A 24,031-nucleotide genomic window follows, 5' to 3' on the forward strand; every position below is an offset into this window, starting at 1 on the left:
CCTTTTAAGGAATAATGGGCTGGAAGAACAAATTAGTATATATTACAACCACTTGGTCTAGCCTTTCTAGGATAAAATCCCTCATAATTGCTCCAATTTGAAGCTGGATGTATGGAATTCATTGCAGTGACAAAGGTCATGCCTTGTGATATTATCTGGGAAGTTTTTGAGCCAGTGGATCTTGAAGAAGTGGACAGAATTCTCTGTGGCTGTGAGCTTACTTTTTTCCCTTGTACATTGGATTCCTGCCCCACCTAGCTGGTAACAGCAGTTAGGGAGGGGACTAGGAGTTGGATTCATCTATCATCAATACTTTTTAGAAGAGGGCTTCTGCTTATGGAATGGCTGTACAATCTGTTTAATGTCTGTGTGAAGACTTCATATTGCTTGATGATGGAATGGATGCTGTTATTGTTCCATTATATTTAGAGGAAGGTAGCAAGAGTAATTAATGCAAAAATTGGAGAGTTGATTAATCTCTTAAGTGTTTCCGGGAAGTTGTATGGCAGAATTGAAAGGTTACAAAAGGTGACAACTTTGGGAAGTGTGGTGTGCCAGGTAAAGGCTGTACAGACCAGATTTTCACTCTTCCATAGGTCATTGCGGAATGCATGAATATAATAATAATAATAATAATGATAATAATAATAATGATGATGATGACGATGACGATGACGATGATGATGATGATAAAAAAACTAATTTAGTCATTTGAAAAACTATTTGATAAGGTGAATAGGTTTGAACTATGGAATGTTTCATGTAAATACAGAGTTAAAAGTTGATTGCTAAATGTAGTAAGAACAATACATGAAAAAAGTAAAATGGGTGAAAATAAATGAATATTTAGCAAAGAGTTCAGCATGGAGCAGAGAGTAAGACAAGGATGGGTTTAATATATTTATGGACAAGGAATGTTTCTGGTGACATTAGACGTGTGCTGCTGAACGTTTGTGCACTGCTGTTTGCAGATAATGTTCTGTCAGGGAATCTGAACAATTTATATTAAATTGTACATAGATTTTTATAATGTAACAGGTATGGAGCCTAGAATTAATCCATTAAAGATTAAAGAAGATGTGTTTCACACAGAAAATGGAGTGAAAGAAGTGAATAGAGTGAAACTTATGCATAGATTGGAATAAGAAAACAAGCACATTAATTTGTGAAACTTGATTGAATGTTTACTAAAGATGGAAGATAGGATGGAGAAATTTTAAGATGTCCAAATACTTGTAGAATTGTAGTGGATTGTATGTGAACTATTGCAAGAAATGAATGTGTCTCAAAAGAAGGGAAAAATGACTATGTATAACTGCATACTTTTGCCCACTTTTGCTATATGGAAGTGATAATTGACTGTCATAAAAGATGAATGAAGTAGTTGGGTGCTTAAAAATGTGTGATAAAACAAGGACAGAGAGTGCCAAGAAGAAATGGGTGTTGAACTGATGTGGACTGAATGCAACAACAAGTCTTCACTATGAAAGAAATACAATAAGGTAGTCTGGTCATATAGACAAATTAATGAGGATTAAATTGTAAAATGAAGGAAGAGTGAATGAGCTCTGATTTAGGAGAAGACTGAGAAAATCATGGCAGGATGCATTTGATGAGATCCTCCAAAAGAGATAACAAAAAGTGATGTACAAATCAGTGTATGGACATGGTGGAACAAGGTTGGTTCACAGACACCAAAGCACAGAGAGTCTAGTTAATGAGGTTGCTATATGCACATTTTAATTGTGTTTTCTTTTCTTTTTTTATCTCATGCATTTAATTTCTTTGGACTACCATTTCTTACACCTTTTCTGCAGTCTGCATAATATTGATTACACTAAAGCTGAACAGCATGATGGGTATCTGTGTATGAATACTCTTATTTTTGGGTGACTTACACTATTTTTTTTGGAATGCATAGTTGTTCAAAGTCTCTAGTAATCTACACAAATAATTTCCCAGTGTAATCATTCACCCTTTAACTTTCAGTTAGATAGTGGGTACATAAGCTTCTACTTATATCTGTGTAACAGATAAGAAATTCTGTTGGACAGATTGCATCTATGATAGACAGATGCAATATCTCTGGTAACAGGAGTATTCAACCATTTAAGTCTGTATATTGTAATGCCTCTGAAGTAAACAGGTTTCATGCAATAAAAAAATTATATGATAGATATGGAAGAAGCAGATCCCATATAAAAACTCAAGGAATAAGGTAATATTTTAGAAAGTGAAAGCAAGATGTCTTCTAATATTATATGACAAATTTCTCCTTCCTTTAAAAACACTTATTGATTAAACTATAAACTTTTAAAGGTGAGTGTTACTGAATTCTGTCCACATAAAACCCATAAGCTCAGCTGTGACAACCATATGCACTTTGTCCAAGAAGTGGACTAGCCATGAGCATTCATATCTGATTATGTGACAAAGAACGGGAAGTAGATCTAGTTCAAAGGAAGGGCAAAGTGATCTGAATTTTGAAATGCATTTAAATAATAATAATAATAATAATAATAATAATAATAATAATAAAGAACAGTGAAAATATGGGGACAACATTCCCCATATTTGAAGTTATGTTTTGAAAACTTCATATGCTGTCCTTTCAGCAAATTTTCACTGTTCTTTATTATTATTATTATTATTATTATTATTATTATTATTATTTAAATGCGTTTCAAAATTCAGGTCACTTTGCCCTTCCTTTGAACTAGATCTACTTCCCGTTCTTTGTCACATAATCAGATATGATTGGCTAAATTGTATCAAATGGTGCATGGCAAATTTGTTGGAAGTATTTGACCATATTCTCTCTCCAAGAGCTTTTTTTTCAGCAATTACACAAAAGGTTTGTTTAACAATTACTCCAGTGATTGTTTCTACTACATTTGCTTTCTTGTAACTAATGCTCGCCTGCCTTCTTTTCTTTCTTCATTCCAGGATTATCCAATATTCCCTTTTCTATGTCTCATTAGTTTACACTTCAAAGCAGCATATTCTATCAAGCATGCAGCCACTTGGATTTTTAATGGTACTTTTCTTTACCTTTCAATTTAAAAATATCCCTTTTCCTTGTAAATTTAATAGATCATTAGTTTCTGCTGCTTTATGCATTTTCCTCTGGCTTTTTACATCCAGCACTATTACTGTGGTTGTTATCCAATGCATGACCAAGGCACTGGATAATAACAAAGATATTTGGTGTAATAGTAAAAACAGTTGTTCAAACTTTGTCTCAATATAAAAGAAGACATCATTTAAGCAAAACTATTGGGAAGAGAAGTAGTTTGGTCCTAAAGCCTAGTGCTGTAAATAAATAGTCTCATAGTGTTCCAGTTACATTTTATTGAACTTTTCCCCTATTCATATATCTAGAAGGAAAACAACATTGTTAAAAAGAATTAAATGAATGAGAGCTGGATTCTATCAAATCCATCTCCACTGAAACAGGCACACTGATAATAGACTGAAATTCTTAAGATAAAAACACTGCAAAAGACAGGTTATTAATTGAAGGCCCAATTGCTAACACTGTTTTGGAAACATCAGTTTTTTCCTTTATTTTTTTTAATGGCATAAAGTGTGCAGGTGAAAAGCAATGCTGAATTGAAGTGGTAATGCTCATTTGAAGATCAGCCTTTAAACATTTTTCTTGCTGATAAGTGAACAGAAATTTAGCTTGGCCAGAAAAAAGAGAAAATGGCCATATTTCATAGACAGAGCACATGCTTTGCATAATAAACTTCTCAAGTTCAGGCTCCAGCATTCCCAAAAAACAAAAAAACAAACAAACTTAAAAAGATGCTTATTTCATCATTGCCAGTCATGCAGAATAGCAGGGGGATTTCAAGCTTATATTTTCTTTTTGGGAACTTTCCAAAGGCCGCATGTCAGAGATAGAAGCCTCCTCTATAAAAAGCTATTGTGATGAAAGCTACCAGAAATAAATCCAAACTAAGTTACATACACATGTAATTTTCAGGTCTCATATTTCTTTTAATCTTGAGAAGTGTTCAGCAGACTATGGATGATAAACGGCAATGAGACCTTATTTTTTAAAACATAAAAAGGAGTCAAGAGATATTCTCTGACTTTGGTTAACCTTTAAAATGTTTAACGCACTTATAGCAACACTGGACTCTTCATCCAGAGGTGTTTTATCTTTCTGGCACTTCCTGAACTGACCATGGGACATATGACATTGCTTTGTTACATAGTCATTCCAGGAAGATGAAAGTAAACTCTCTGTAAAGATCCTGGCACTGTTGTATGTATTCCAGGTTTCAAAAAGTTAAAACTGGAAAAAGATCTGTCAGCTACTTCATACTGTTTTTTTCGAAGGAAAATCACCCAATTCCCTTATGTGTGTGTATGTGTGTGTTTAAAGGGAAGGATTAATATTAGCTAGATTTTATTTGTGGCTAGTGTTTGTCCTCATGTATGCTGGTTTGTGCTGTGGGACCACTGAGAAATATTCCTGACATTTTTGGCAGAAGACTTAGCTGCACTGAGGTTTAAGGGGAAAAAAATAACTGAAATTAAAAGAAGGCCACATAAATTCTCTGTTAATGAAGAATGAGAAGAAAACCATCATTTGGTTAAGACAGAAAGAGGGAAAGTGTTGTACCATCTGGCTACCTGCTTATTACCAGTAGAAAGCTTCCTCATAAGATCAGGCTTTTAACTGCATGCTTCCAGCAAACACCACCTGCCCAGATCTGCATCAGCTTCTTAAGCCTGTTTTAAGAGGAATGTTGTCCTGGAGTGGTGAAGCTGCTGCTGATGGGGCAATTCCAAAAGGGTGAGTGGGTCGTTTGGTTTTGCATTTGTGAACCAGGAGAGGGTGGAGGAATCCAGACTTCTAGTGGGTTGTGGTCTATAAGATGTGTCAGGAAAATGGAGGGAGTGGGTGAGAGAAAAAAATCTTAGGAGAAAAAAAGCATTGATGTAACCAGTAGGAGGCAATATAGTGGGAAGATACAGACTGGTTGGGAGTTATTTTTGATCACCAGTTAGACAAATCAACCTATATTATTACACAGTTGCTTTTGTCAGGGTTGTTACATGATTTAAGTGGCAGAGTAAAAAATTGGGGTATAAATCAATTTGATAAATGTTTAAATAGTCCCCCCCCCAAAAAAAAAAATCTAACTGAAGTGGGAGCAAGGCAGGGTAGATCTGTAGATAAAAGTTCCCCACTTATGAATTACAGTATCTGAATCTGGGAGCTCATTTCAGACTGGGAGCTCTCTGTGTGTGTCTAATAACTATTAATTGTTAGCCACAGAAACCATACATGTTAGCAGAAGAGACAAAACTAAAACCCAGAAGCACTAATCCAACCAACTTTTCCAAAGTGAAAGAAAAATAAGCATTAAGGTAAGGTTTGAATAAACAATTGGGTTTCCTGGAGTCAAAAAAGTTGGTGTTTACTTTTTCCCAGGATCATGTCCTTTACTGGCGGTTGTTCTGTCCTCTGTAGTTCTGTGCCATTGCTGTTTCAACAGTCTGATGAACCAGTGTCAGTGGCCAAACAATTTCACCTTGTTTTTTTTAAGCATTGCAGAACTTGGAAGAGGTTTATATTAAAGGATCAAAATAGATAATAATGAACTTCAAAGAGGCTGAACACTTTCCAGCTGATCTTTAATTAATCTCCACCCAATGCCAAGCACACTCATTAAACATATCAAGTCAGCTATTCTTCCACCAGACCTTGGGGGTGCTCTGAGTGGTAGGTTATAGGTTCCCATCCTTAAGGTAGACAATACTGAGCTTGATGGTCCAATGTGCCTTTGTATAAGGTAACTTCCCTTGAATCTGTTATCCCCAAAACATACAAATCTATTATGCATGGTTTTATAGCACTGAGAAGGATTGTAAATCTTATTCTCACAGTATCTTAAGGGCAGATTTGCAGATGCATTTTCAGCATTTGAGGCTATCACTAGCATCATGAAGTCCATGAAGTCATTCAGCTCAAAGAAAGCCTTACATAAGGATGGTGAAGGCAAGGATGCTAAAACCAAGCATATGTAGAACAGAAAAGCATAGGAGCCACTCAAAATTAGATTTAACTTAAAATAATCACTATCAGGACTACAAACTTTTATCATTTGATGGAAAAATATTTTAAATGTCTGAGTAAATGTTTTGAAATTAAAGATGTCAATGTTATTTTGAGTTATATTCCAATGGAATCTGTTTTTGAGGAATTTTGGTGATATCATGCACTATAAAAGGAAAATACAAAGTACTATTGCCCTGGATTCAAGAATTTATGAATGTAATGTAATTTATCCATTTTTTGAAAAGGCTTTTTTCCTACTAATCAAATAATGGCACAATACATTTCCCTTTGGCATAAATTTCATAATATTTTACAAGAATAGAATAGACAAATGTTATGCACAGTTTGATATGTTATTATTTGATATATGTAATGTATATATTTATAAATATATTTATAAATAATAAATATATCACATATTCAATTAGAGTTATTTATTATTTATAAATGTATAAATATTATACATTTATAAATAATAATATTATATTCATATTAATTTAACATGTTAATTTTGGGGGGGTTGTTTAATTTTCTATTTTTTCCTCTCTGATTTTTTTTTTTACACAATTCTTTCTGTATTTCTCTTAAAAATTGCAACTATACATATGTGTGTTTGTGTGTGTGTGTGTGTGTGCATGTGCATGAACATGTCCATGTCCGTGTGCATATTCACCCTGGCTTTATTTCATTTAGTCCAATCTTGGGCATCTCTTCTCCACCAAATGCAACTGTCTCTGCAGACTTCACAGGTCTTTTAAGAATGGTGTGTTTGATTTAAATGTCACTGAGAGGTATTTTCACTGGACAAGTATTTATCACATTTGTCCCACACAAAGATTTGCCTCATCATTAGCCATCTACGTTGGCCTCCCATGGTAATCACAACCAGATGAGCTAATTCTACTTTACTGTAAAGCTACATTGACAGAATCTTGCAAGTCTGAGAGTACTGTCCTTCCTGTCTCTTTTACAGCCCAATAAACTAGGGACTGTCCCTTCTGAGCCCCTTGCACTACCCACTATCCAGTTGTGGGCTATGCTGTCTCTTATCTGACTGTTCCCTTGGCAGTGTCTCTTTGCGCAGTCTCCCAAGGTCTTTCCCACATACCATTACAATCTGTTTCTATTTCACTGTGCTTAAATACTTATGTCCCCCCAGTCTAGTGCCATTGTTTTTCTCAACTTTCTTCATCTTTGGCTTCTGGGATGTCAACTATTTCTCTTTCCCAAGGTTTGGAAGGAGACATAAAATTTCTTTTGGAGAAAATGTTCTTAGAAAAAGTATTGAGGGGTATAATGCAAGCAAATATATTTGCTATTTCAGATAGTTAAAGGTGTATTATAAGACAGGATTTTGATTACTTTCTAAAATTCTCTCCCATATGTTCATATATTTTTATATTTTTTGTTATGAATGGGACAGATGGTTCTGAATGCTTGTCTTTCATGTAAGGCCAAACAAATAAAAAAAATCTTATTATATAAAGCACTGTAATGTATTATTCATCTGGTTTTGTAATGTACATTCCTCCTGTTCCTTTGGAAATCAGAATGAATGGGTATGTATGTATATATACACACAGAGACATGTACTCTCACTCTCTCTGTCTCTCACACATGCGCACATACACACACACACTCACACACACACACACATTTATCAGAATATTTATGAAAACAATTCATAAAATTAAATCCTATTTAGTATATGACCAGTATTTAAAGCATGTCAGACTAATACTTTTTCATCGTTGGAATGGACAGTCAGACTTTCATTAACAGTAATACATTCTGTTAGCATTATCTATATTCTCCACTCTTATTTATAGGAATGATATAAATTGCAAGACGATTGCAAATGCAGTCTTTCCCTCTTATCCCTTTCCTATGCATCTACTTAGATTCACAAATTTGACAGAAATATTTTGTTACTTTTATTCCATGTATGAGTTCTTAATAAACAACAAAGCCCCAGCAGTCTGTCATCTACTGATACCAATCTCTTCATAGATCTCTTTAACGTGTGGCTTTAAACTGTTACCCACATCATGAAGAAATAATGCTCTTTCTGACACATTTATCATTGGTCTGCTGTTATATCTTATTTACAGCTCCTCTCTTGTGATAAACACAAACTTAATCATGGAGAAATCAAACAAGCATGTTGACTATATTTATTTATTCATTACATTTATATCTCACCTTTCCTTCAAGACATGAAGGCAGTTTGTTTATTTATTTATTTATTTATTTATTTGGCTTGTATGCTGCCCATCTCCTCCATGGGTGACTCTGGGCAGCTCACAATAAAAAAGAAAAAACACAATTCTCTCCAAGATGGCTAAAAACTATAAATAATTAAAAAACATATTAAAAATGCCCTAAAAAACCTCCTCTAATTTTGGCCCTATAAAAACATGTAAGATGCTGGGAGGGAGGGGCAACCCATCATCCCACCAGCCATCTCCACAGGTGCGGGCCCCCCTCTGGCCCCCAGGCCTTCTGGCAAAGCCAGGATTTAATACCTTTCCTGAAGGCCATGAGGGAGGGGGCACACCGCACCTCAGGAGGCAGGATGTTCCATAGGGCGGGCGCTGCAGCAGAAAAGGCTCTCTGCCTACACCCCACCAATCATATACATATGTAGTACTTCTTAAATTTTATCCCCACAAAAACATACCTGTAGGGTAGGTTGATGTAAGAGAGTAAGTGTCTGTGGTTACAAGTAAGTTACAAGTAAGTTTCCATGGTTAGAGGTGGATTTGAACCTGGTTCTTCCCAGACCCAGTTCAATACCTTAGCCCACGATAATACAGTGGCCTGAAAAATCCCCAAAGTTCTCTACCAATAAGGGGGAAACACACACTCACATGCACACACAAAGGGGGGGGGGGAGAGATCGAGATCTGAAGTAAGGGTCCTATAGGTCAGTGTTTCTCAACCTTGGCAGCTTTCAGATTTACTGATTCCAATTCCCAGAATAACTCAGCCAGCAGAAATTGCACATGTAGTTTCTGAGTGGATCAAAAACACTTCTGCTGAAACACGTGTTCCTGAGTAATTTGTCATCTGCTGGTAGGAATGGACTGGGGGAATTGGGGTGTGTGATGGGCCTATTTTAGGGCATTCATTATAGTTTTCAATATTTCCCAAATCACCATGACTGGAAATGTTGTTGCCTTCCTGGTCAGAAAAAACAGCAGTCAAAGAAGGTTCTGAAGGACCCTAAAAGGGAGATACCCAACCTTGGAATAGATGCCAAATATAGTTGTTTGGAAAAATAAATAATTATATAGTGTACTAAGAGCAAGGTAAAATGTTATTAATCACTGCACAGTGTTCACTCCATATAATCTATTATGCAAAGGAATTTCCTTCAAAGAGATTGTCAGAACAATACCAGAAAAGGTTCTAATAGTAGCTTGCAGTATTATTTTTTTTAAAAAAAAATGTTATTCCTTTCATGCCATTCTCTCGGGTGAGAAGTTTTGTTTTTGTTTTTGTTTTAATTGTGTGTATATATGCATCTGTGTATCAGGGGTGTCTACATTGGGGGCTTATGCAAGAAGCTGCCCAGAATAAATGAAGGGGTGAGTAGGTGAGAGAGACAGTGAGTGAAAAGCTAACTACTAAAGCTGGCAGTTCAGACTACAAGTTCTCTATCTTGCTAAAAAGACTCAATTTAACCAAACCTGTGACAGGTGACACACATCAATATCTATGAGCTTATTGGGTGATGACCATGGGATATGAGCTTGACTGTAAAGAACATAAATTAATGAATGGAATGAAAAGAAGTGACATGCCCTGTGAAACAAAGAATACGGGAAAAGATGTAATAGATTTGAGTGAAGATGGTCTATCTTGTGGAGTAGAGTTCATGAATACATATAGGGAAGTGAAGGTATAAGTTTAATTAGGAATGAAAGGGCTAAAGGTATGTGTCATAAATTGTGAATTGGTGTATTTCTGGATTGTTGTGGGTGCATAATAAAGTCGGAATACATCAGCTGGTAATAGTTTCATGTTAGGCTTCAGCGAATGGTGATCATAGCAGAACCAGAAGTGTGTCTGGGATAAACTGTTCAACATTCTGATGAATGTAACCAGTATTCTGTCAGGAAACCTGAATGGAAGGATGTGAATGAAATGAGAGCATAGAAAAACTGAGCAGATCATTGAAAGACTCAAGAATGAACGAAAATGATAAATATCTGCTTAGAAAATGATCAGTTTCTTTCAGATATATGGTTTAAGGACACATCTATTCATATGTTCATATAACAAAGGTATGAATATAAATATAAAAGTATGACTGATTTTATTGTTGATGACAAAACATTGAGAAAATTAGTGAAAGATATAAAGGCCATAAGACTTGCTATATATGGATCTAGGTTTGTATGCCAAGGGAAAAAGCCAAGGGTTAAATATTAAATCCTCCAAGATGCAAAGGAACAAGGAGGATTGGGACTGCCTGATTTGAAATTGTACTTGCAGCCTGCTGCTTGGTTTGGATGAAGGAGTGGGTGTTGTTAAGAAATAATAGAATTTTAGACTTCTGAGGAAGCAATGGTGGACTGAAGATGGCTTCGTGAGTGTGGAGCCAATGGACACAGCAGAAAGAGGAGTCAGTGAATGGATTGGCTTCGTGAAACCCCTCTCTGGATCAAGGAGAGGACTATGGTCACCGACCAGTTTGCTTCATACAGAGATTCGCCCACAAAGAGACAGCACAACCTCAATCTCTGGTGGGTTTGAGAGCTCTGGGACCTGGGGGAAAATTATCCTGTCTAAGCCACAGCTTGGCACCTTCAAATGGAGGTTCTCAACTACCTTAGGAAATTGCTTGTTATATTAAGAACCTTCTGAAGGCCAAGTTTCATTATGCCAGGAGAGCTGCCTTCTATCCTGGATGAAAGAAGTTTCATGTAAGTTTAAGGATTAAAAAGAAAAAAAATTATTTTTGGAAAACAGCAAAAGAGGGACTAGAATGTTGATTTTGGAAAGTTAAGGGGCCAGATGGACTAGAAAGAATATTTCCTGTGGGTTGTTTAAAATTTTATAAAAGTATATATGAAGATTTTGAAATTAATTGTAAGAAATTCTCCTGTGGGAAAGTTTTGCTGATTGGAAAATTAAAAAAAATCTCTTTAAATATCTGTCTGTCTGTCCATCCATCCATCCATCCATCCATCTTGCTGTATATGGAATGGACCATTATTTGGCAGACCTCTAACAGTAAATAAGGTACCAGTCAGCTTTGGAACAATTTGGATAGTGGCTCTTGTGAAAAAAAAAAATGGAAGGATGACTAAGGAAAGAAGTATTTGTGTGTTTGTTGCAAGGGGTAAGCTAGTGTGAAAGTACAATAAGTTGGGTGTGAAAAGTAGAAGTTTGGTATGAAAAACTATTAGAAATAGATTGATCTCTCAAGAGAATGAATGAAAAGTGAACGTTAGAAAGGAGGATGTCAAAACTGTCTGGAACAAGTGAAAAGGAATATTTATCTCTATATCTGTCTGTCTGTCTGTCTGTCTGTCTGTCTGTCTATCTATCTATCTATCTATCTATCTATCTATCTATCTATCTATCTATCATCTATCTCTATCTGTTAAATTTGTTTGCTGCCTGACTCCCAATGACTCTGGGTGGCTTACAACAACTGAAACAATGAATAACAAGTGAAAAATAAAAGATGTCAAAAAGAACAAACCAGACAGGAATGAAGCAGAATGTTCCAGAAGCATGTGGATTTAGGCTAATGGGTGGTATGAAAAAGGATGCTTGCTAAAATGATGAAGTGAGAGACCATGGATGAGGGGGAAAAAACCCTATATAAAAAAATGACTGGTGCATAAAGATACTGTATCTTTTTATCTGTATAAACAGAGAAAAAGATAGTTGCAAACAATGTAAGTTAGAGAGCTTGGAGTGGTTAAGATTAAAAGATAGAGAAAATGCAGACCAATTTTAGTGGAAATAAACATGGCTTAGGAAGTGGGTGAAGAGAACTAAACAGGGAGAATAAATGGAATTAAAAATAAAAGTAATTAAATTATTTGGGAATAAATGGAAGTGAGGACTTGCCAGAGGAATATTGTAGAGATATGAACTGTATGCTTAAAATATGCTGAAGACTAATATGTTGAAGAGTGGAACTGAAATGAATGCTATAAATGTTAGTGTTCAAGAAAAAGAAAAGAAGTTATACATACTAAATGAATAATGAAAAATGATAAGGCTGCAGGCGTAGACTTTCTGACTGGAGAAATGTCATACCATTGATAGGATTGCTTACGTAGCACCTGTACATTTAAACATTGTTCTTATTTTTATTAATGTAAACCATGGGAAAAGAGGAATAAATATTATTTCTTTCAAATATGAAACAATACATGTAATCAAACACCCAAAACATCATAATCAATGCACATGTAAATATTTTGTTTTAAAAAAAGCAAACTGCACATATTAGAACAGATATAATGGAGATTCAGTTTCTAAACATGAAATTAAACTTTAACCATACAGTATAATGTTGATTAGTCTTTGTATTATTCCACTAAAAAAAGAGTTTACAGGTTGAAGGTGAGTATATATCTTCAATCTACATAAGCCCAGAGTCATAGTTTCTTTCCAACAGAAGAAATGAAATCCAAAGATCTTCATAAACTGATAAACTCCAGGTTTTCAGTATATAATCAACATCACATTAATATAACTTAACCTTATTTCTCTACGCAAAATTGTATCACTGATGGTGGAATATCAGCCCCAGATGGAACTACTGTAGAGCAAGCCAATTTTGTATGTGTCAGAATCTCCCTAAATATATTACATCTTCAGAGTAAAAAGACTGGCACCTAACCCTTTTAAAACATCTGCAGTGGTGTCCAATAAACATAAAACATATCTTTTGATGAATTAGTCTCATCTTAAGATGTTAAGATTCCTTAAAATATGAGATTATTGATTTATTTAAACTCCCTATTCCAAAGTTCTTTTAAATTGCCAGTATCTATCTTAGTAATACTTTTAAGTTGTCTATTTTTTTAAAAAAAGAAGAACTTTAAGTTTACAATCTTCCAAAACCTCTTCCAATAAAACAAGTAATTTGGGAAGTTTAGAGACTGCTAAGGCACTAGGTCTAATCTGAGCAGTCAAAAGATATTTTAACTGAATGTATTGCTACTTGGCTGACTGATGTAACCCACACTCTTTTTGCAATGGTTAACTGTCTTGAAATAATTATTAACAATAATCTGATTTAAGATACTACCAAGCTTTTCTATCCAAGTTCTCTGAAAAAAAAAAAAAAGATCTGAATCTTTAAACTGTGTGATGGAATGTGAGGGTGGCCTTGGAAGACGGAGAAAGAGATGACACCTGGGGAATGATCAGATAAAAGAGAAAGGAGTCGGGAACAGGAAAAACCCACCCTAACTACTCAGGTGGCAAATAGGGAGGGTGGGAGATTTGTGCTTTCAGACTTGCAAGATTCTGTTAATGTAGCCTTACAATAAAGTAGAATTAGTTCATCAAGTCTCGCTTCCTGTCTGGTTTACCTGGGAGGGCTGACAAACTGCTAGTATGCCAAACTGTCAATTTTTCATGTGAATAGGGATTAAAATGAAAATTTTCTCCAAAAACCTTTCAAATATGTCTAGCAAGTTTTAATGCTGGGAAAACAACTGTCTTGATTAAAAGAGAAAATGTCCTTGCTAAGACATTAAAAGCCAATATGTTGATGAAGATTCTCAGTCATCCAGGTGGAATTATCTGGAGGTTGAGTCATGGCAACTGGACTTCTTTTCTTTTGGTTAGATACGTTTCGCTGCTTGTCCAAGCAGCTTCTTCAGTCTAGAAAGTTGGTTAGGGGGGACCCCATAAATGTCCTGCCACCCTGGAAGACACTTATGGGGTCCCCCCAATCAACTTTCTAGACTGAAGAAGCCGCTTGGACAAGCAGTGAAACGTATCTAACCAAAAGAAAAGAAGTCCAGTTGCCATGACTCAACCTCCAGATTAAAAGCCAAGTAATAATTTTTCAGTTGTACCATAATGAAAAATTATCACATGAAATCCACAAAGAATCAGAAATGAAAATATAAAGCCAATAATATAAGTGAAAATACAGAAAGTAAAAGACCATTTTTCACATGTGCTTTAAAGTGTGTGTGACAACTGCATCTTCTTGATGATTGGAACAATGAGGTTTATATCTTGGCAACTTCCAGATTTCTGGATCAGTTCCAAGAATTCTTAGCAATGGCCATACTGACTGGGGAATTCTGGGAATTGAGGAATGTACCTCTGGAAATTGCCTATACAAAGAGAAAGATAGGAAAAATGAAAGAAAGAAAAAAAAAATACACCCACCTTAGTTTGATAAATGTGCCTGGGAAACCAATCAGAAGAATTCTGTGAAAGGATACAAAAGTTGACAATCAGCATCTCTTGGAAGTGTAGTGTCATGCTGGGGATGTGCAGACCAGGTCCCTGAAAAATGTATGAGTATGAGCGCGAGAGAAATTACTCTATGCTCGTTGATTTAAAGAAAGAGGATGATCAAGTAAATAGGCTTGAATGATGAAACACATATCTCAAAGTAAATGGAATGTTTAGTGAACTTTTAGGATTAATATTAACATTTGTATGAGAACCAGTTTGCTCAGGAGATTAAAACATTAGAACTGGAGCAGGGAAACCTGAAGTCTAGTCTGGCCTTAGTTGCCAGGAATCAAGCTGATTTGAAGGCATGCAGACACAAAGCATCTCTATATAACAGGCATATGTAGGATTGCTCCATTAACATATATGGGTAAACAAAATAAAAATGGATCTAAATCCATGTTATGGCTGTGTATCATCAAAGCAATGTTTTTCTTCATTAAATATTTGAACAAACCTAACATTGTGAACTGCTTCACCTGTAATCATGGGAGTGGAGTATCTAGAAATTCTCTTGCATGTTTGGATCTGGCTTGGTCCAAAATATCTACTGTTTCCCAGCTAAAATTGCCTTTGAACTTCTCAGTGTGTTCTTAAATTACAGCATTTTCATCATGTTTTCTGACTGCCAATCAGTCCTGGCTTGTATGTCATAAGTGTTTTGTCTTCTTTGGCCATTGGGTCTTTGGGTTTGCTAAGGATGCTTTTGATAAATGTTGGTGGTTTATGGACTATCATGATGCTAAGAAGTTGTAGTAACATTAGTAGTTTGTGAAATGTTTGTAATGTATGGCAGAGCTAGGATGAGTTAGGATGAGCAAAAATACACTGCAGTAATCCAGAACCCCCAAAAGCATATTAGACCGTCTACATAATAGTCATCAAAAAGTGTAACCAATCACAATACAACCCACAAAAGCCATGAAAAGGATAACTCTGCCATATGCTCCAATGCTAAAAACAGCTTCAGAAATAGATGGATATATGATAGATGACTAGATAGATAGATAGATAGATAGATAGATAGATAGATAGATAGATATAAATATAGCAAAATGCTAGTTTCGCCTTTAGACTATATCCTTGTTTATAATTATCTTAGAAAAAAGGAGATGGTTTTATATATAATTGTCTATGGAAAGAATTAGAAATTTAATCATTAATGCCATATTATCAACATACAAAGCTCAGATTTTTTCTAGGAATAGTCAGGCTTAATTTTGCTGTCTTCTCCATTTAGAAGAAAATATACTTCATATGTTTGCAATAATGTTCAGAATTAGCCAGATTATAGGAAAAGAATCCAAGGTTCATGACAGTTAACTCAATGAATATTGTATGACTGCTCAATTTGATGCTGCGGTAATTAAAGCTAATAGAGTGGTCTTGGGTAGGGATTAGAGAATCCCATAAAGATGTCAAACTAAATATTGCAAGTGCTTTCTTCTCAGTCAACCATCCAATTTCCTGTTGAGGAAGTGTGGGAACTCTTTTAGTCAAGTGTCCATCATCCAAAGTTTTTTAAATAGCAACTTACCACATCTGACTGAGAACTCTTAATGTGGAGATCAATGGAGCAACTGAACTTTCTAAGTTAAAGAAAGAATTCCTATGATATATATATAATATGATGTACATATTCTGCTTCTGTAGCCCACCAAGATTTAGTTGATGTTGATCTTTGGGTTATTTTCTTTATTAATTGTTACTTGTCCCAAGGCTATGTGTAGCTGATGAGGATGTCCATTAAGTAAATGATTGTCAGGCCTAGCCCAAGGAACTCCAAGAGACAATGCCAATTCAGTCCAGCTATGTTTATTAGCTACAGCCTCTAGGAAGAATCTTCCCAGACTAAAACCCCAGCTTCCAAAGTCCTCCAGCCACAACAGTGTGAATTCCTCAGGGAGGTGCCAGTCTCATCCTCTTGTTCCTCCCACGTGGTTCTGGCAAGCTAAGAAAATGTTTATCTCCCTGAGCTTGGCCTTCATAATTCCATTCCATCACATCGATAATGTGTAGTATAGTGATTTCACAGGCCAATAGTGATTTATTTTGTTATATAGTGCCCTTTCCAATGCTGGCATAGTTCATGGCAGTTCATTCGAATAATTATTACTTACATTTGCAAATTGTCATATGCCGAAAAGGTTGCATTAAAGTAAGTATCATCTTTATCATTGGTAAAAATTTAGGTCTTTTCAGCCCAGAGAAATACTTTGGTTAGCCATCAATACAGAATCTTCATAAATCCTCATCAGTATAAAAGATTTGATAGCAACCACAAGTTGATTGAATAGTTTGGCACTTTTTAAATTAGAAGATAGTTATTTACTTATTTCTAATTTCCCAAAGACTACAGAAGGCTCTTAAATTCTTACTTTTGAGTAAACTTTATTGAACTCAATGAATTAGTACACTTACAATTACATCTCCCAAGACAATCCATTGCGGCAAATTATACAAAGGCTAATTCAGCCAGCAGCTGTGGTAAACAAACAGAATAATTAAAAATAGACACAATATAAAAAGATGAAATAAGTAAAAAGTTGAGCTGGTATTTATTCATTTCATTGTAAAGTAAACAGGGCCAAAGACATTATCTGTTGACATTTCTTATTTTTTACTTGTGGGTGTAAACAAACATTCCAGGTAAGACAACTATAAATGGATTTTTTAAAAAGAATTAATGTATGATATCCTACAGGTATTGCTATGGAAATATGATTAAATATTTCTCTTGTTATCAGATCATCTGTAACTTTGTGACTCATATCTAAGTACATGTTTTTGACATTAATTTGTTTATTGCTTTAAACAAAATTATATCTCCCCAAGATTAACAGTAAGTGCAGAAAGGTTGAATCTAAATTCATGTGTCAGGCATTTATATAATTGATATCAGTGGACTTTAGTTTTCCTAGATCCAGTGCTATGGCTTAAAATTCACAAAATTATCCAAATTACTTGCACTGAATCCTGAATGTATAAATAAAACCAAGGAGTAATTTTTCTCATATCATATAATGGAATGTGGATGTGATTTCAAGATTGTTATTCTACTTTACCACAATAAAGAATATTCCTGGAATCTCTGCTGTGTCCGTTTCTTGATCTGTGCTCCTTCCCTATGCCCAAGGTCAGTTCTAAATTTCTTTACATAACAGCATCTTCAGTGCAAGTTGGGGTAAGATTAATTAAGGTAGCTATGTCTGTTGGAATTTTTAGAGAATTTTAGAGAGCCTGTATTGGCATAAATATTAGAGCTGTGCAATGATCTGTATTCAAAGGGAAAAGATTATTTGTACCACCTGTGGTTGTACACTTTACATCCATTAGCTTTCTCTTTAAATCAAAGGTGACTTTGCTTGGAATCAGCAACATGAGCTCTGGTATAAACACAGCTTCTTCAAGGAATTGCCAACAGGTGTGATATATGTGCCCACAGGGATTCTGAATCAGTATTTCCCTCTTAAAACTGGATCCCTAATAAGTACACTTATATTTGTAGCACAGATATATGTCTGTTTATGAAAAAGTCTGTCTCAATAAACACTGTACAAGAGGGTAGCTGTTGGTAGGCAATTCTAATCCATTCTCTTTTTGCTTTAGCCCTAAAGTAAATCTTCTTGAAACTATGAACTTGAGAGGGGGAGGCCTTATTGGCATTTTAATAATAATACAAAAAGCAGTAGCCCTTCAAATGTTTGCTGAACAATAATTACCAGCATCTTTTTCTAATGCCCTTTTTGGTTGTGTCTGCTGGAAGCTGTAGTTCAGCAGAACCTGGAATGTAACTGGCTGATAACTGGGATAGGTCAGTTAGCTGGGTTAGAAGGAAAAGGAGACTTTTAAAAATTATTATTATTAAGCAGAGGAGTGACACATCTAAGGCCAGCAACAACAGAAATGACATTTGGATTCTTAGAAGACCAAACCCCATTACTTATGAGGTCGAAAACCAGGTGATGGAGGTCCACCTTAATGATGGCATAGCATAAAATGAAGATAAGAATCCAAATTTGCTTCCCTGGTCAGAAGTATTAAAATCGGAAGCAAAATATAAAGAAAAGCAAGATGAACAAGACAGCTAGTCATGGCTGGAGGTAAGAATTCAACATCCAGAGACATTTGTAGGGCTATAGCAGAGGACTATATATTTGTAACCCTGTGAAAAAATGTAAGTTTTATATATAAAATTCTCTGGTTACAATTTTGAATATAAATCCTCTCAAACAGGAACAATGAAAAACCAGTGAGTTTGAAGGGTACATCAAGAAGGTGACATAGGCTAACTGCCCACCACTCCAGTTCCTCAGGATATTTTCTGTTTTATCCAGTTCGATATTCTTATGTTCATTTGCTTGATTGCTTATGTCTGCTGCTTATCTGTTCTCAGATTCTTTCAACAAAAGAAATGGTTGGATAAATGTGAATATTATTAATAACTTGCCTCATTGGTTTTCCTTGAATTTCATTGGCCACTACTGGTGATTATGGTTGGGTTAACCTCATACTTTATGGTCAAGTCATGGTTTTCATCACTTTGGTTAAAAAATCACATGGGCAATTGCACAGCCCTACAGAAAGGCACAGTTCCTTTAAGAAGCTGCAGATAGGAATCACAGCTGCACTCTTGGGCTTCCAAAGCTCATTTTTGTGTTTGAATCCCAAGTGATGCATAGCTTTATAATAAAGATGGTCACTCATATAAACAGTCTCCTTCTTACGCCTACATACAATTCTCTTTGAAAGCCCATGGTAATTAAATTGCTGTAAAACTGATATGGTTGAATTGCAGATATGAGGTCAGTGAAAGTTTCTTTGAATAATTTCTGAGCATTGGAAAGTTACAGCTGGGTATAGATGTAATTAAAGCATAATTGAACATTTGCTTTAGTATGGAGTAACAAGTTCTTACTGCTAATGTGAATAGTGAAAATCAAAAACTCAACTTTCTTTAAAAAAAAATAAGATTTTATTTTAAGAAATTGCTCTATGATTTGTATATTATGTGGATTTTGGATAGCAATGAGAAGTTACAACTCTTTAGCATTCAGATTATTTAGAAGCCAGAAGATATATGATAGTCTAGCATAACAGAAAGCTGCCCATAATAAGTCTTGGGAATTGTGGCAGATAGTCTGCCCAGAGGGTAAATGTGGCTGAGCTAAAACAAATACTAACACAAAAACTCTATGTGTTCTCATTCCATCTGTGAAGAAGCATCATTCCACATCATGCTCCTGGCATACTTTTATTGGCTTCCCTGCTTATGGAAATTTTCATCCTGGAATATTATTAAAAACAAAACAAAGGGGGGATCTCATTCTTCAGCACATCAAGGGAAACCTCAGCGGATTTACAGAAGGCAAATAAACAAAGGCTGCTTCTTTGAGGAATTGTCTTGGAAGAATATGACATATGGCTGTTCTGCTCTTCGCAACAGCTATCTCTAGAGTAAATACTTAAGACTTTCAGCAACAGAAGTGCAGAATAATAAAATTGTAGAGCTAAGGAAAAAGAAATTTGGAAATGATTGTGGGATTAAATTCAAAAATGATATACTTACACCAAATGAATTTATATCCAGATTAAATACTCTGCAAGTAGGGTGAACCAGCATTCTCTAATTCATATGGAACAAAGATAGATTGGAAATTGATTCAGATGTTAGAGTACACTGGGCCTTGTTTACAATGACTATGTATTAGTGGCTGCATTGTTAGTTTATTCCGCTTCTTTTGTAGAAATATATTGAGACAAATAAATATCTAATAGGATGCAAACTGTGAACTAATATACCTTTATTTCACTGAATTTCTCCTGCCTTGCTCAGACTTATGAATAGTTACAAATTACATCAGCACTAATTCTATCATTAAATATTGCCCTGGTTCACAACTGTACTAGACCAAAACACGATTTAACATGCTATGCCTTACAACTCCTAGCTTTCAAACTTCAAAGCTTCTATTCAAACCCTGATTTGCATTATCCAGAATTAACGTCAGAGCTGATATAATTTTGTTTAAAAATTGCCAGCAAAAGGGAAAAGGCAAATTCACTTTGAAGAGCTTGGGGGAGATATGATACATCATAATCAGCAGTCAATCTCTTCATTATGGTCAAAAGAGAAACAGTCAAACTCTATTTCTGAACTAAGATACATATTATATAAATGGCTTGATCATTCCATGTATTACTAACACAGAATTGTGTCAGATTGTTTTTAGAAAATTATAACAACCAACTCCAAAAATATCTCAGTATTCAACCCAATTTTGGATCTGATGTCAAACTGTGTGTAGGTGGTCCTTGGGTTGCAGCCATTTGTTCAGCATCCATTCAAACTTAGGACGGCACTAACGAGGGGGACTTATGACTGGTCTTCAGAGTTCCAACCATCACAGAATTCCCACGGTCATATAATTGTCATTTCCAATGTTCCCTGCTGATTTCCCACAAGCAAAGTCAATGGGGAAGCTGGCAGGAAATCAGAAGTCATGGTCATGTGAGGTCCTCACTTAACAACCTGTGTGGTCCTCACTTAACAACAGCAACTGGGACTGCTGGAGCTGCTGTCACTAAGTGACATGATCATGTGATGCCACACCTTACAACCTTGTCACTTAGCGATGGCAATTCCAGTCCCAATTTCCATTATAACCTGAGGACTACCTGTACACCGAATGGTATAAACTCCCATGAAATGTTTGGACTTCCTTGCTGTTGTAAACCTTGCCTGATGAGGAATTTTAAGGAATTCAAAAGGCTGCACATGCTTTTGGGGAACTTTGGTTCATTCTAATCAGCAGTGTCAGAACAGGCAAGATGGCGATCACAGCATCACAATCAAAGTCCTATCTTTTAAATGTGTTGTCCTCCTAACACATTTTTGTTCTAGAGTTCCCCCCTCCCCTGCCCATCCTGGAGGTAATCTTTGACTGAGTTTGCAAATTGCTAGAGCGTAATGGGTTTGCCCGATTTTGGCTCAGCCAAATAAGTGAATCCAACCTTTTTTCTGATCAGGTAATCAATATATATGACCAGTTATTCTCACCAAATTTTAATTTATTGCAGAGTGCATGCGGTCCTTTGTTATACTAGTGCTGAATCAAAAAGGAATGCGGTTAGTGAGTTTATTTTCTTTTTTTTTAATGTGTTGTAAAGTTATAAAATATATATTTTAGGAAAAAGGGATGATATTCAGGGGCGTCCTCGGAGGGACTCAACAGTATCAAAGTGGTGGGCATGACTGATCAATAAAGCCCCACACCTTTTTAACATTTGTCACACTTTTCACAAACACAAAAAGAGGTGTGGGGCTTCAACTGCCCCATCATGCCCAACATTGTGACATCATTGCCCCTCCCCCTTTCAGACACCCCTGGACTAATTAGAATCACATCACATCCAGGGTTTATAATCATTGCATATTTATTTGGAAAAAGAGTTACCAAAAACAATATTAAATAGACAGCTCTTTTAAAGGAAAGCTGCAATTTCTTCTTTGTAATAAAACAGGTTGCAACAAGATATGTTCTTGGGGGTTGTCACACCAGAAATTTATCATTTTTTAAATGTGAGGATGCTTAAATATTCCTATTTGTAGTCCACATTGATATGATTTTGTAAAGAGAAAAAAAAATGTAGTTTCAAGTTTGCTTTTTAAATACTGTTTGTGCCCCAGCCTTGGCTGATCTTGAAAAAAATTAAGCAGAATTCAGTCCAGTTAATACTTGGATTGGAAATCACCAAGACTGACATATGCCAGAAGAAAGCAATGTCTTACTGATGCAAAGAAAACTGCTTGAATGCGTCTATGTGATCACCATCATAGTTATGTGTTTTTATTACAGTTTTCTTTTTTTGTCCTGTGGATTTTTTAAATTATAATTGTTTTCTTACCATGGATGTTTTATTGCATTTTATATTGTATAGTATTTTAAGCCACAGTATATTGGAATGATATATTGTGGCTTACAGTATGAGTAAAAATTTAATGAATAACTTAATAAATAATCATTCGAAGTTGTACCTATTAGATTATATTCTCAGAAACAAACCCAAATGGAATGTATTTTTGAATTTCATAATAGAAGCTAATGAAGTTAGTTTCCCAAGAAATTTCCCAGTCCTGACATTTTCTTTCAGCCTGTTTATTTATCTTATAGTTATCCGAAGATCTGCTTGATTGTGAAAGGAACTCAATGGCATCTACTGTCTTATTGTTACTGGCTGACATGCAAGGAAATACAAATTGACAGAAACACTTGAAAAACAGGATACCCAGCTATTTTTTTGAGTGAAGCTTTAGGTCAAATTGTGCCTTTGCCATCCATGAATTCAAGACAGAACTGTAGATAAGCTATAGTATTTGAAACTCAGCCCTCCTCTCCCTGAGAAGAATAAGATCCATCAAACATGGTTGTTGTATCAAGGTGGTGAATCTGTGCTGCCACAGTTTGTTGCTGAAATGTAATTCCTAGCTGCCTCAACCAGTATGACCAATAGTAAGGGATGAAGGGAGTTGTAGTTCAAGACTTGGAAAGTCACCCTGATTGATTTAAACATTTTAAAAAGTATGAGCTATTATGTATTATCTAAAGCTGTAATCTTCTAGTCATTCATCTAAAAGAAAGTTCATTGGGATTTATTTCTAAGCAGATGTAAGAATAGCTGTACTTAAACAGGTGAAGTTCCAGCTTAGTATGGCTTTTTCCCCTCATCATTATGAAATTATTAATTATTAAACTAATTTATATGGCCGCCCATCTCACCACAGGCAGCTCTGGGTGGTGTACAACAAAGCTAAAAATAGTCAATAAATACATTAAAAATATAAAAAGCAAAATAAAACAGGAAAAAAAAAGATGTTAAAAATAAGAGAGCTGCCTCACTAATTCCCCTGTCCCTGGGGTCCCCAGGCCTGCTGGCATAACCAAGTCTTAAGGGACCTCCAGAAGCTCAGCAATGATGAGGCCAACCTCACCTCAGGGGGGAGAAGATTCCACAGTGCAGGCTCCACAACAGAAAAAGCCCGCTGCCTGGGGCCTGCCAAATGTAACTCCCTAGGTGACAGAACCCATAAGAGGCCCTCTCTGCTGGATCTGGTAGGATGAGCAGATGAAATTGGGGAGAGGTGGTCCCTCAGATAGCCCAGCCCCATGCCATGAAGGGCTGTAAAGGTCAACACCAACACCTTGAACTGGACCTGGAAACAAACTGGCAACCAATGCAGCTCACGAACCAGAAGTGAAACATGTAATGTGTAATGTGTTCTACTAGAAACACACATAACTGCTTACACTGCTGTATTTTGCACCAGCTGAAGTTTCCAGATACTCTTCAAGGGCAGCCCCACGTAGAGTGCATTGCAGTAGTCTAACCGGGAGGTGATCAGGGCCATTTTCATCACATGTATGCTTTTACATATGTCAATCAACTTTTATTCTAAGATAGAGAGTTTCAAACATTCTAGCCTGTTCTCATAGGGAAAAT

At 35.7% G+C, this 24,031-nt stretch overlaps 1 protein-coding gene across 11 annotated transcripts in view; it reads right to left on the bottom strand.

Moving 5' to 3' along the window:
• LOC112540558 (uncharacterized) overlaps positions 1 to 24,031 on the bottom strand; it is a 139,461-nt gene that overhangs the window by 45,425 nt on the left and 70,005 nt on the right. For 8 of the 11 annotated variants that reach the window (XR_015794300.1, XR_015794302.1, XR_015794304.1 and 5 more), the window contains one exon: positions 14,459 to 14,500. The exons of 2 other annotated variants lie outside the window; for them this stretch is intronic. Coding sequence is in view for 4 of the 9 variants with exons in the window: in XM_088131767.1 (XP_087987893.1) it covers positions 14,459 to 14,500 (42 nt within the window). In the remaining 5 variants the exon portion in view is untranslated. Of the gene's footprint in view, positions 1 to 14,458; positions 14,579 to 24,031 lie in introns of all 11 variants that reach the window. One more of the 11 variants, XR_015794299.1, reaches the window with a different exon arrangement.

This window comes from Python bivittatus, unplaced genomic scaffold (genome assembly GCF_059951505.1).
Source record: "Python bivittatus isolate LINGU-HERP-01145 unplaced genomic scaffold, Pbiv_v1 ctg000980_np1212, whole genome shotgun sequence".
Taxonomy (NCBI): domain Eukaryota; kingdom Metazoa; phylum Chordata; class Lepidosauria; order Squamata; family Pythonidae; genus Python; species Python bivittatus.